This window comes from Equus caballus, chromosome 22 (assembly GCF_041296265.1).
Source record: "Equus caballus isolate H_3958 breed thoroughbred chromosome 22, TB-T2T, whole genome shotgun sequence".
Classification (NCBI taxonomy): Eukaryota; Metazoa; Chordata; class Mammalia; order Perissodactyla; family Equidae; genus Equus; species Equus caballus.
Window position 1 is genome coordinate 16427998 of NC_091705.1, and position 14772 is coordinate 16442769.

The 14772-nt window shown below is 38.7% G+C and overlaps 1 protein-coding gene across 1 annotated transcript in view; it reads left to right on the top strand.

The window, feature by feature from the left end:
- TMX4 (thioredoxin related transmembrane protein 4) overlaps positions 1 to 14772 on the top strand; it is a 46544-nt gene that overhangs the window by 18257 nt on the left and 13515 nt on the right. Inside the window, exons 3-6 of the mRNA XM_023626133.2 lie at positions 1318 to 1363; positions 2700 to 2828; positions 6483 to 6528; positions 14183 to 14284. Coding sequence (XP_023481901.1) covers positions 1318 to 1363; positions 2700 to 2828; positions 6483 to 6528; positions 14183 to 14284 — 323 coding nt within the window. The remainder of the gene's footprint in view (positions 1 to 1317; positions 1364 to 2699; positions 2829 to 6482; positions 6529 to 14182; positions 14285 to 14772) is intronic.

Here is a 14772-nt window from a genome sequence, read left to right on the forward strand (position 1 = left end):
CAGACCAGGGTTACTCACTCTTGATGTCCACTTAAGTATTTGTTTGTAAACATTTAAACAGCAGGGACCTGTTCTTCATTCCTAGTCTTATTCAGGTTTTTGTTGCATCCCCTTTCTTGAGATCATCTATCTCTGTTTATGCTATGATTGTGATTATTAAGTTCTTTCCCTCTGCCACCAGATTGCGAGTTGTGTGAGAACAGACTGTATGTGTTTTGCTTATCTGTGCCTATCACAGTCCCTGGATCAAAAATGGTGCTTAGTAAATATTTGCTGAGTGACTAAGGGTTTTATTTGTCTTTGTCTTCACATGTATCTAGCATAGCATTTGATATGGAGTTAGTGCTCAGTAAAGGTTTGCTAAGGCAAATTGGGCACATCTGTTTAATGTACATAGAGTACCTTGACAGTACTTGCAAATTTTATAAATGTGCAAAGATTATACATGATCTTCTTATTTCATATTCTTTATTGTTCTTTTTTTTTTGCTTTTTTACTGAGGAAGATTGGCCCTGAGCTAACATCTGTTGCCAATCTTCCTTTTTTTTTTTTCCCTCTTTCCACAAAGCCCCAGTACATAGTTGTATATCCTGGTTGTAAGTCATTCTGGTTCTTCTCTGTGGGATGCTGCCACAGCATGGCTTGATGAGCGGTGTGTAGGTCCGCAGCCAGCATCTGAACCAGCAAACCCAGGGTCACCGAAGTGGAGCGCATGAACTTAACCACTTGGCCACATGGGGCCAGCCCCTTTATTGTTTCTTTTAGGCTTATAACTGATATAATAATACCTGTAATTTATTGAGTTGTTGTTATGTGCTAAGCACTTAACACACTGATCTAATCTAACTTTAGAACAATTCAGTTAATAGTTTATTTTGTTATGTTCAGTTAATTGTAATAATTTAATACACCCATTTTATAGATGAGGTATAAAGGTTAAGTAATTTGTATAAGGTCACAAAGCTACTAAATGGAGAATTTAGTATTTAACCCGGCTTGCATGCCTCTCAAACTTATCCTTTCAGCCATCATACAATTCCAAGTGGCGCACAAGCCAGAAAACTCCAGGGTAACTCATCGTAGATAAGCAGGTTGTATGTCAGTGACTGGAAAGTGTTAGATAAATAAAAATGGTTAAAAAAAGTAAAATTTCTTTAAGTCAAAGAAAGAAATGGTAAATGCAGTTCAATACTTGTGATGATTTTGATAATGTGGTTATGAAAGCAAGCTCCAGGCTGCTTGTTCTTAGAACTTAAGTGAGGTGTTTGGGGCAGACCAAGTTTCACTTGTAACTTTTTTTGTTTTTGCTTCTTGTAGGTTTGAGTGGCCGCTTCTTTGTCACCACTCTCCCGGCGTTTTTCCAGTAAGTTTAAGTAACTTTTTGGTCTTGCGAAGATTAGAAATCAGTAGATAATGTACCAGGAATTCTCAGTTGTTTTCCAAAACCGTCACTCATTCAGGAGAAAGACTGCTCTGCACTGAATATGAGCTATTAGGAGAGAGCAATACCCAGCGTGCTGCAGAGAAGGGAACCTAATTTCAGGCAGTGAATAGGTGTGGAGGAGGGAGGTCAGAGAAGACTTTTCTGATGATAGAAAAGGTGGGATGATTCTTAATAGTTACATAGGAATTGGTGAAGCAGACAAGGTAGAAGAGGCCTTTCCAGAGAGAGGAGATATCATGGAAAAGCCCAGGAGAAAATGAGATCCCTTCTGAGAACAGTAACTAGTTCTATATGGCTGGCTCATGGGTGCAGGATCTAGAACTCAGAAGAAAAATCTAGACTTGAGATACGTAGTGGGCCTTCCTCAGCACTGAGATAGGTAACAGTTGAAATATATCTAGAGAACACATACCCAGTGGAAACAGAAGCAGGTCAAGGATAGAACCTGTGGTTGACCAACATTAGGACATCTGTGAAGAAATACAGGGAGCAAGAAACTGAGAAGGGATGGTCAGAGTAGTAGGGAGAAGTCCAGGGAGCTAATGTCATAAAAGGCAAGGGAAAGGAGGAAGGAAGGGGTGTTCAGTAGAGGACAGTGCCAATGACAGACCAAGGAAAAATGGCAGAAAAGTGCTCTGTTGATATGGCAGTGGGAGTCATGGAAGACTCTCCCACTTTGAGCACTTTCAATGGAGTCGTGGTAGCAGAAGCCCCAGTCATGTTGAGTAGTGAATGAATAATATGAGAGGAGAGGATGGCAAGTGCGGACTCTTCCCTTAGGGAGCTTGACTGGTGAGAGAGCGAGAGGGAGGGAAGCCTGAAGGGGCATGCGACACTAAGAGGTGTTTTGTTGACTTTGAGGGGAGGGATTGAATAACATAAACTTGGAAATGTGGATACAATTTTTTAAAACTTGGTAACAATTACTGCTTTGCTGTCATAAGAAAACTCAAAATAATTGGTAGCAAAAATAATGAAAAGTAACTTGGCAGATTAAACACTGCCAAGAACTTCGTTTATAGTTACAAATTGTGCAGTGATAAAATAGAATGTTGAATGCTTTCTGTTTTGGAATTTCTCATTTGTAAAAGATTAATATTTATGCTTACTTACTGCTTTATGCCTAATTATATCGTTTTTCTTCATTTGAGCCAAATTAAAATTCAAAGTGGAGTTCCCATGTAAAACCAATAGTTATTTTGATTTTTTTTATCTGTAACACTTGTTTGTAATCAGTTTATTTTGATAATTTTAGTGCAAAGGATGGAATATTCCGCCGTTATCGTGGCCCAGGAATCTACGAAGACCTGCAGAATTATATCTTAGAGAAGAAATGGCAATCAGTTGAGCCTCTGACTGGCTGGAAGTCCCCCGCTTCTCTAACGTAACTTGATATTTTTTTAATGACAAAGTGTTCTTAAAAAAAGAACAGGAGGTATCAAGTTAACAGCCCATGGACGTTGAAAGCCTACATTTTTCTTCCTATTCACTTCTAATTATGCAGACTACACATGACCGTGTTTGGCCAATGTGGTATTGCTGGTTTATGACCCCATATGTTTTAGCTACTTGTTAGTATGCTGAGAGTTAAGTAGTAATTTGGTGGGTTACAGAAAGTCTCTCCTCTAGCGTTTGCGCTAAGCCACGCTGTTTTCTGTTTACAAAATATGTTATTAAACATCATCTACCATTATTCCTTCCTTTTAAATTATTGATAAGATAGAGGAGTAACTCTTTCTTGAATTATAGTTCATGAAAGAATTGCTCTTGTATCTTGTGTGGAAAATAAAACTGATGATGTCTGGCTGCCTAGCAGAATACTCCTGGGAGTAACTTTTGGCCATGATAACAAACTGTATAATACTTGGTGAGGTAGATAAGGCCAAATGATAATAAGTTTTTCCACAGTTGGTTTTAGTTTTGAATGAGTTGTCCTATTTGTAATTTTATGTTAGAATATGTAAGTGTAAAAAATGTCCTGCTGAAATAGGAGCAAATCATGCAATACGTCAGAAATCAGTCATCTAGTGGTATCTATATAATACCCAGGAAATACATAGCTTACTTTAAAAGCAGCTCACCTCTGGCATTTTATTCTACAAATATTTGAGCACTGCTTTCATGCCAGATGCTGTTCTAAGTGCTAGATATTCAATAGTGAACCAGACAGACATGGTCCCTCTTCTTCTCAAGTAACTTCAAGTAAGACAGATTAAGAAAAAAACTAGGAATACAGAGAATCATAGTCTGGATAAGGCCTATTTAAAAAAAATTAGAAACACACCTTGGGGCCAGCCTGGTGGCATAGTGGTTAAGTTCAAGTGCTCCACTTCTGCGGCCTTGTGTTCATGGGTTGGGATCCTGGGCACAGACCTACACACTGCTCATCAAGCCATGCTGTAGTGGCGTCCCACATACAAGACAGAGAAAGATTGGCACAGATGTTAGCTCAGTAACAGTCTTACTCAAGCAAAAAGAGGAAGATTGGCAACAGATGTTAGCTCAGGGCCAATCTTCCTTCACCAAAAGCAAACAGACAAACACACCTTTACTGAGACAAGGAATAACTGGAGGGGCATGGACCTACATTAGATGGAGGCTCTAGGAGACGTGGCTCTGGGGAGAGGATTGTGTGTGAGATATGAAGGATAGAAGGATCTAGCCAGGTAAAAAGCAGGGGAAGAATATTCCCGGGAATGGGTGTATAGCATGAACATAGGCCCCAATTTGGAAAGAGCTTGGTGTGCTGAGGAGCAGAAAGGTGGCCAGGGTCGAGGACAATGAAGGGGAGGGAGAGTCATGTGAGCCGAGTAAGAGAGGCAGGCTGGAGCCAGATCACACAGGGCCTGTGGCCACAGTGGGGAACTTGGAGGTTATCAGTACATGCAATGAGTAGGTGGCTCTTAGGAGAAGAAATTGGAGAGAGCGAGAACGGCTGAGGTGAGACAGTTAGACAGCTGTTGTCATGTGTAGCCTAGGGATGATGGTAGTGCATATCAGGGTGGCAGCAGTGGGCATGGAGAGAATGGGTCGATTTGAAATATGTTTGAAGGTAGACTTGGCTAAGGTGAAGGAGAGGGAAAATTCGCAAATAATAGCTTCTAGGTTTCTGGTTTGAGTACTTGGTGGATCCTCGTGGTTTGAATACTTACTGATTTGTTATTGTTGGTGCCTCAGTTTACTCACCTGTAAAACTAGGATAAAATCAGTCCCACTAGCATGGAGAGTTTTTTGTGATTATTAAACAAGTTAATTTATGTGAAAGAGCTCAGAACAGTGCCTGGCACGTGGTGAAACCTCATGTTACTTTATATTAACTATTACATATTGTTGCTGCCATTGAGTCGATTCCAACTCCTAGTGACTCCGTATACAGTGGAGGGAACCTTGCCTGGTCTTTTTGCACCTTCCCCTCATCTATATCAGACATGCTATGTCAGACAATGTTCTGCTGCTATTCACAGGGTTATCATGGCCATATTTTTCGGAAGTGGGTGGCCAGGTCCTTCTTCCTAGTCTGTCTTACTCTGGAAACTCCGCTGAAACCTGTCCACCATGCTTGATCCTGCTGGTATTTGAAATACTAGTGCCGGAGCTTTCAGCATCAAAGTAACACGCAGCTGCCACAGTATGAGAACTGACATATGGGAGGTGTGGTTCCCTGCCTGAGAAACGAATGTGGGCTACGGCAGTAAGAGCGCTGAATCTTAACCACCAGACTACCTACTGATTTGAGCAAGAGAAGATCGAGGGTTCAGTACTGGGCATGTTAAGTTTGAGATGGAAACTTCTTTGTAGAGCAGTCAAGTTGGATACATGGAGATGGGTCTCCGTGGAGAACACAAATACAAAGCATACAGATGGCATTTAAAGCCTTGGAAGACAGGGGGTCACCTAGAGAAAAGGAAAAAGAGAAAAGTGCTTGGGACCGAGCCACGAGACACTCCCAAATCAAGAAGTTTTGGAGAAGGAGTCAGCAAAAGGAAACTGAAAATGAGTACTAGTGAGGCAGCAGGACAAATATGAGTGCACAGTTTCCTAGAAGCCAAGTAAAGGGTGCTCAAGAAGGAAGGAGTACTTGTTGAGTCCCATGTTACCAAGGGGAAGGAAGATCAAGTCTGAGACACGGACGTTGAATAAAGCCACGTGAGGTCACTGTGGCCCTGACAAATGGTGATAGTGCAGTAGTGAGAACAGCAGCCAGATTTTAATGGGTTAAAGATATGGTGAGGAAGAAGAAACAACAATGTAGACTACTCTTCGGAGAGGTTTGTCTGTGAAGCTGGAGGGCTGTGTGAGATCTAGGGATGCTGGAAGATGAGGGAGGGTAGCACGTGTTTTCATGCTGATGAAAATGATCCAGCAGAGGGAGAAAGTGCTAACGCAGGAAGAGGGGATGATGGAAAGAACCAAGTCATTAATAAGACAAAAGGAATGGGAGGAAGTTTTGGACTGTGGTAGGGCAGATAGACTTTCTCTGTTCTAACAGGAGAAGAGAAAATGTGGATACAGATGTGTACAGGCTCAGATTTGGTGGTAGAAAGGTAAGAGAGATCACATAATGTTTTCTGATTTTGCAGTGACAAAGGAGTGTTTGTTAGCTGAGAGTGCATGGGGAGGAGAGGGTGTGTAAGATTTGAAGAGAAAGAAAAGTACATGAGCTCTCATCTCAGGTAGAGCCAAAAAATGCCAATGGTTCTGGGCAGTATTGACTGCGCCCTGAAGTTTGTGACGATGAAGGGAGAACAGTCAGCTGGCCATATGATTTTTCTTCCCCAGAGACATTCAGCTGCTAGGGCTGGGGATTTTGCCATGTGTGTACAGTGGAGGGAGAAAGGGCCAGGGGGTTAGAGTGCAGTTACAGCAGAGTGATTAAAATGTTGGCCATGAGGTCTAAACTATAAGAATGGAATTGAATCATGGAGAGAGGACAATGTACTGCCAGAAGCGAAGGGGCAGTCCTTGTGACTTCGGTTTTGTTTTGTTTTTTCATAATATGCATCACTGTGGTTTTCCTTCTCTTTGTTTTTTTTTTTAGGATGTCTGGAATGGCTGGTCTCTTTAGCATCTCTGGCAAGATATGGGTGAGTAATCTTAAATATACCCTTTGTGAATCTTGGCAGAGGGGTTTTTTAAGAGTAAGAATTTAGCTTCTAAATAATAGGAAAATAAATGCTTATATATACTTCTGTAATTTCACTTTTCTTCTTAAGCCACACAGCTGCACTCACGTGGGGTCCCAGTGGAAATATGTCTTTGTGTAGAAGGGCATAAATTGAATAAGGACTCGTAACTATTGTGTTAAAGTCATATTTTCTTAGGTCAATGACAATCCCTTTAACAAAGCTGAGAGGGCTTATGTGGTTTTACTTCATCTTATTTTCCCATCTTCATAAGCTGCCTACAGATCAGAAATCCCTGAAAGTGATTCTATATGTCAGGGATCAGCAAACTACAGCTTGTAGGCTGGCCACCTGTTTTGATAAAGTTTTATTGGAGCACAGCCATGTTCATTCATTACCTATTTTCTGTGACTGCTTTTACACTACAGTGGTGCAGTTGAGGAGTTGTGACAGAGACCGTTTGGCTCACAAGCCTGAAATATTTGCTCTGTGGCCCCAAAGTTTGCATGCCCCTGCTGTATGGAATTATATCATGTCACTGAATCATTTCAGTGAGTTAGAACTGTTATTTAGGTTAAAATGTGGAACTATTATATTATCTTGAATGTGTCACATAACCTTTTGCTCCCTTTTATGTGTACAGTGGGCTAACTCGTACCAGATTCAACAAAATTGCTGTGGAATTAAATACGTATCCTTAAAGTATTTTGAAAAATCTTTAGAAGTGAATCCCTCCATATCTCTTTTCTAAGCTAGGATTGTAGGTGATAGTGTTGTATTTGGAACTTAAGACTGAAGGAGCCTCATGAAGACTTTTTCTGTTTCTCATGCACATTGATATGTTGAGGGAAATTTAAGAACAACTTTTTGTGTCCCATTTTCTCAGTTGTATTGTATTTTTTGCCTTGTGAGATAGAATACTTACTTCAGGGTTTTTTTTTTTTTTTTTTTTTACAACAGAAGCTAAATTGCTGACGTAATTCAGTCTTTTTTTGGTTAAAATTTGTTAACTGTCTTTTTTTGGCATTTGTGTATTATATTAAACAATAAATAACATTTGGTCTTTCTCCAGATAGTTTGAGTTTGATATGGTTTCCTTCTGCTGTTTTCTTAATGTTGGTGAGAGGTTTATTCAAGGGCTGAGAATTATGAATTGCAAACTGGCAATTGAGAGTAAGAGATTCTGCCTTTTGCAGTATGTTGACACTAACGGTTGACAGAGTCATATATTCTGATAGCCATCTGAGAGCCTTGTATTTAGCCTTGTAATGTCTAATCCAAAAGGGTGATTGTAATAGATGGATGTTGGAAATCCTCGAGATCAAGATCTTAGCACAGAACCTAGAAGTGCAGGTCAAGAAGTGAACTTGCTTTGTGAGTTAAGAAGAGCTTAGATGGAAGTGGATCATGGCCTTCACACATTGTTAAAGAGTAGTTTTGCTTTCAAAGACAGTATCAGGGAAGATAAGGAGTTGTTCTGACTTCACAGAGCTTGGCATTGAGGGCTTAGATAAACAAGAGTTTAGATAAGGAATCAGTTTTTCATTATATCATGTGAATGATTACAATATGTGGCATTTGGAGCACATCAAGGCCAGGAGTGGATGTTTTATCTTTGTACACACAGTACCTAGCCTTGGACAGCACGAATGGATGCATTGGACTGCAGAGAAAGGGCCATTTGGAGAATAGAATATCATTCATCTCTGAATAACCAATTAAGATATTCTTCTTAGTGACTGAGAAGTAAAGTATATATGATATTTGTATATATGTATATTTAGAATATCTTTCCAGATATGAAAAAAGAGAACAAAAAAGATTATTTTATAAGCTAAACTGTAGAATTTGACAATTACATTTTACATTATGTAAAGACATTTTTATTAAATATTAATACCATATTTTTTTCTTTTTGGTGAGCATTTTCCTGGAAATTAATTTTTTTTCACTTTCAAACTTTCTGTTGTAGTTATGTTTTAAGTGAGTCTTGTAAAAAGCAGGTAGCAAGAAGCAATTCTTTTAGCTGATAAATTTAATCCATTTATATTTAACAGGATCACTAGTATATTTGCCCTGAATGTATATTGTGTGTATGTGGAGAGGTCATGTGGGAGGGGAGTGTACGTGACCAAAAGAATATAAATGGTAGGTTTGTAGATTATTTTTATCTCCTCGTATGTGAACATATTACCTTAAAAATCTGTAACAGAAATATAGTATTACCCTCTGTATCAACATCTAGCTTCCCCAAGCCTCTTGACAACTTTTGTAGTTTCTTTTATTCTTAGAAACAAATCTTTAGCCTTTTGTCAAATCTCTGGGAAGGGCTCTCACCACCTGTGTATCTAGAATCCAACCCTTATCCTCTTGTTCACAGAGGGTATGATCTCTGGCCTGGTGAGATCCAATCCTTGGTACCCATCAGGTCTCTGGTTCCCACTTCAACCTCTGGGTACAGTCTTGCCTTGTTGCTCTTACCGAATCACTTACTGAGCCAGTCGTCTGGGTCCACTCACTTAGCTTGTTTAGCTCATTCTTCTCCCTTGCTCAAGATCCTCACATCAATGTTGAATGTATAATTGTGGGGAACATAACCTGTTTTTAACTCATGTCTAGATAATATAAAACTGTAGTGCAACCATATTAACCATGAACAGAAGAAACAGCACATAGTGAGAGAGAGAGCATGGCTAGAACTAAAAGAGTGTAGTCTTCAAGAAAGAAGATAAAAACAGAGAAGAAAGACAGACGTAGAGGGCCTAACACCAGTGAGGCAAGATTGTTGATGCCTATCACAGTCTCTTTTATCCTACTGAGTTTTTGTGGATACATAGACAGATAGGAGTCAGTCTTTCCTCAGCAAGAGTCTCCCCTGGATGGGTGGCTAGTTAAATGTAACTACTTCCATAGGGAAAAATGCATATTGTTAAGTGGGGGGAAAGACAACAGTTGGTATAGTGTTATGTTCATATGAAGTTTTGTGTATATTTGGGAAATGCCTAGAGAGATTAATCAAATGTCAACAGTGGTTATCTCTGATATTGAAATTGTGGCTTATTTTAAAAAAATCTCTTTTTCTGTATTTTTAATTTTTCTCTAATGAAAACGAGAAAACACAAATAAGAGCAATATCTGGGGAAGATCGGAGCCTACTGAACTAGTGATTCCTTAAAGGCCTTGAGTTTCTACTTTAGGAGTGAACTGGCATTCTGGAGATAAAAGCTGGGCCTCAGGATGCTGGGGTCGCCTGGTGATGGCACCCACACAGCTGAGTTCCAGTGAACTCTGGGGTTTTTTTGGGTCTGCTTTTGGCTTTCTTAGCTCTGCATTAACTTTCTATATGTTCTTGCTTGAATAAACCATTGAGGTGAGGAAGCCCCTTGAGTAGTCTTAAAAGCCAGATCCTGTAAGCTTCCTGCTTTCTGTCACCTGGAATCCTAGGAATCCTTGATAAGTAATTTGGACCACAATGTGGAGCAAGAATAGATAATCTAGAGTGTTCTTTCCATAACCAAAATTCCCGTTGTTTTTCCAGCCTAATCACAATGGAGTCCACTTGTGTATTTTAATTTTTATATAAACTCCTAGAAGTCATTGCCACTTTAGCTCTAATACCTATCTTCAAGTATAGTTTTGACATTCTGCCCACTTATAGGAGTCACTGAAGCCTGCAAGATGTACAATAACAAGAGAAGTTTCTCAAAGAGTAGACATCTTTTAGATGCAGAATTCATACTGCTTTTCTATTTATGGTAGCAAATTAAAATTTCTTTAAAATCGTGTTCAACTTTAAAAAAAAGTGACTCAGCTTACTGAAAAATGTGGATAATGTACAGGATAGTAGAAGGTGAGGCTAATGCTGTGAAAGTGACGTGCAGAAGGTGGAACTGGGACACGCCGCAGTCAGGGCTGGGAAACCTGGGCTGGAGAGTTCTGTCTGTGGCACATGTTTGGAGAGGCTTTTCCATCTTTCTGTCTTTTCTTCTCTTTTCACAGTTGGCTACAGTGACACAGGGAGGCATGGTCTTCTCTCTTCCAGGGAGACAGGCCATTGTTCTCCACCTCGTGTGCGTGTTTCTGGACCCGTTTGTTTTTTCTGTTGTTACTGGAACATTTTGAATGCTTAGCATAGAACCTGGCACCTAGTACATACTTGATAACTGTTTTTTGTTAGTTATATTCACTAATCATTGTTGTCATCATTATTTTACTGTTCCCCTCTGATTAGGCAACAAGGAATACTTTATCTCTTTATTCACTTATTTTTTAACCAAGGCTGATAGCAGGATTAAAATAGCTTTCTGTGGCAGTTGTACAATGTGTACTTTTGCTAACTGAGTTTAACATTTGAATGTGTTTAAACATTATTTGATTTGGTGGATTTGTGCTGCTCACTGAGCTGATATAGGATGTAATTTACCTCTCCTCACTGTTACTGTTCTTATGAAAGCATGCAGGCATACAGCAAATTTCAGCTACAGTAATGTGTGCTACAGTCTTGGGAAGACAATCTGTGATGGAGAAGATTTAATGCTTTGTAACTATCTTGTGATGAGAATTAAAGGCCGTGAGTGTTTAGACTGGAGAATAATGAGTGTATTTTAAAACTCCAGAACATCCTCCTGTGTTTTAGATAGTGCATCTGTTTTTGGTTTTTTTCCTTGTAAGAATATCTAGAACAATATTACAGTGAGATGGTACACATCCGTAAGACACCTCTCATAGAGCGTACAAGAGGCTACAAGTTGTGTCCTGTTGCAAATATCCAGAAGATGAAACATGGAAGGAGAAGCGAACCCTTGGCCATCCCTGGAGAAGTCTTTTTGAGCTGCTGCCACGCAGGGAAGATATTTTGAGGATTCTAATCTGTGTCTGAAAGGATTTAGGGCTTGTCCCAGAACTCCTAGAGTATGTCCTGTGACATAAGTGGGATCTAAATCCAAAAAGCTCTCTGTCCTTTGGGATTAGCCCAGCTCTGAATGAGACTGTGCAACACTGGGCTGGATGGGTGGGTGCTCTCGGGCAGCATCTAATCTGACCTGCAGTTGTTCAGGTCCCAGAGGGACTGCTGTCGTCCCTGGCGTTGGGGGGAAGGCTCTGCTTCTGATGCATAGATGCCTTGGCCTGGCTCCATTCCTTAAATCCATCTGACCACTGGTTGGGATATTCTTCTCGTTTATTCTACTGTGATGATGTCTTTACTCAAATCTGTATGTAGCCAAAGTTAGCTATAACTCAACCATCTATTACAGTAGTGTAATAGTATAAACTATCAGGCCCATTAAGCAATATCTTTGTGCATTTTAAGAAAACAGAGTAAGATCATTCCTTGTAATGGGCACATCTATTATTGAACAAGGGTCAGTATTTTCCACAAGTGAAAACTGTCACTTTGCCTGGCAATTAACAGAAACACAGAAATCTAAAACTGAGTTAGAACAGTTTTAATCAGTTATTACTTGGAAACATATATGCAGCAAAACATCAAGTACCTGGTACCGTGAAGCCTAACACTCTTAAGAGGCTCTGAAATCATTGTGGACTCAGACAGAGCAAAGAGAGAAAGATTGATGTCTGCACTTGAGGAAACACAACTTTATTAATGAGGCGTTAGTAACAGTCACCTAGAAGACCACAAGATAGCAGGGCATCTCTAAGAAGCACAAATAAATCCTTTAAAGAGGAAGTTGATACAAGAAAATCCAAGTGGAGCTTATTAAAATAAGAGAGTGTTTTGAATGTGCTAAGAAGTGTGTAACTCAGAATGTAATGATACAAAGGCAAATAATTTACTACATTCTAGAAAATATCTTAGTTTCTTGAGGGTTACAGTAATCATTTATTTTGCAAAAAGGGCATAAGACACTGTCCAGAAGGACTTACAACTGCACATTATTCATTCTAACCCTATAAGTAAGGCAAATGGGCAGATATTATTTATAGAGCAAGTTTCAGAATACATCCATCCATGAGTCAGCACAAATGCAGACTGGCTTTCCATATCTGCTAATTCTTCAGTACATTTCAGAATTGAATCCTAATGATGGCACTGAGTCATCAAGAAGAACATAAGCTATGTTCAATACATAGAATTTTCTAAAGTAGGGACCTGTACAATACATTTTAGAACTTCTATTGAAGAGTTTGAGTGAAACAACATTTTGATATCTCAAATACCTGTTTTGCCTGCTGAGTTGCAGAATTCTGGATTATTCTTATTAAACAGTTTTCCTGGCTGAAGACAGAAGGATGACCAATGCCATCAGTACAGGACAGATGATAGTTTTACAAATCAAGAGTTGTTTGCATTTCCTGTGAATAGTTTAAGGATTTCCTAATATCTTTTTCTTATTCAACAAATGTTTATTATTAACACTTTACGTGTGCCAGTGTTGAAAATACTTGCTGAGTCTATATCTTTTGCTTCTGCTGAATAAGAAATTGAAGAGAGGAGATCTCAGGTTATTCTAGATCAGCTAACAAGTTTGTTTGTTTGTTTATCATTCAAAATTAAGTGAGAATGAAATGTGTCATTTAATTGTATTGACATTTATAAACCGAGAAACCAATGGGAGATACTTGAGCAATTTAGATTTTGAGAAATATTAAATTAAAATAGAAGCTTGGACTCATTTTCAGTCACCTCATCAGTTCTGGGCAAGTCATTCAGTCATTATCTCTGCCTGCTGATGACATTTAGTTTACAGCCATTTCATCATGTGCCCAGTAATTGCTCGTATTATGGTGAATGACTGTTTTTGAAGCTTGAAGGGCCTAAAGCAGATGACTACTAAGCCATCATGAGGAAGTGTGGCTCCTTCAAGTTCACATCTAAGTGGGCTTTGACTCCAAACTAGTAGGTTCATATCTGTAATTCCATATGATTTAGCGTGTAAATAATTTCTAGCTAAGACCCTATCTCTTCACTCATTTTTTAGTGTTTGGTATTAAATAGAGTCCCAGAGAACAGTAAGCATGAAAGGATGTGCACTCTACTCAAAGACTGATGAAATATCATAATGAATTATTCATAATGAATCAACTGGAAGAATTTTCTCCTGCCTAATATTATATTTTAGGTTTAATTGTCATTTAAGACAGTTGTTAAGAATGGGGTTAGAGGTAGAGCAACAAGAGTCTGATTAGAAAAAGAGTATAGAGACATTTTAAATGGTTGATTTTCTGTAAGTAGTAATTTAGTTCTTAAAAATTGATAATGATTCAAGAAGTTTAATTTTTTATGGATGCCATGTTATGAGTAAAAAGTGAAGTATATATAATTATTAGACAAGAGTGACCAAAAAGATCTATCATGGAAGAAGGGACTAGAAGAACAATTCTACCAGAGTTCTACCAGATCATAAACTTTAAGGAAGTGTAACAATTCTTACTAGAAATGACCTTGATTATTACTGTCAGATTCTCAATTCTCAAGGTTGTAAAATTTGACTTGTTCTTGAAGAATCATGTAGATGCATAAACCTCTGGATGAACTTTGTGGGAGCTCATGTACAAACAATTTGCAGACTTGAGTTATAGCTAGAGAGGGAGATTCAAACATTTTTGATCCTCATTATAAGTAAATATTTTATGTTTTTTCTTCTGATTACAGCATCTTCACAACTATTTCACAGTGACCCTTGGAATTCCTGCTTGGTGTTCTTACGTCTTTTTCGTCCTAGCCACCTTGATTTTTGGCCTTCTCATGGGTCTGGTAAGAGATAATGCCAATCTCTTTTTCCTGTCTTTGAAGTCGAGTAGTTTTTGTGCAAAACTAGAAAGCATTCAAGAAAGAAAAAAGCACGTAAACAAATATCATTTTGTGTGTAATCTAAGCAGTTAAATTGTATTTGCTTATTTGATACTGCTTTAAAAAGCACATAAACAAATATCATTTTGTGTGTAATCTAAGCAGTCAAATTGTATTTGCTTGTTTGATACTGCTTTCAATGATAACTTGAGATATAATGGAAAATTCATTAAATTATTATCTCCTAATCCTATCCTTCAAATATTCTCCCCCAAATATAGGCAGTGATGAAAGAAGAAATAGAGACTTACTTGAATTGGTAGTCAGTTTCCAAGACAACCGAGTCAGCTGTGATTTCACACATTGCCTACTTGATTAGAACACTGTGGTGATAAGGCCAAAGCTGTGAATTTGTTCCCTGGGTAAACAAGATGATTTTTTCTTGTTCACAT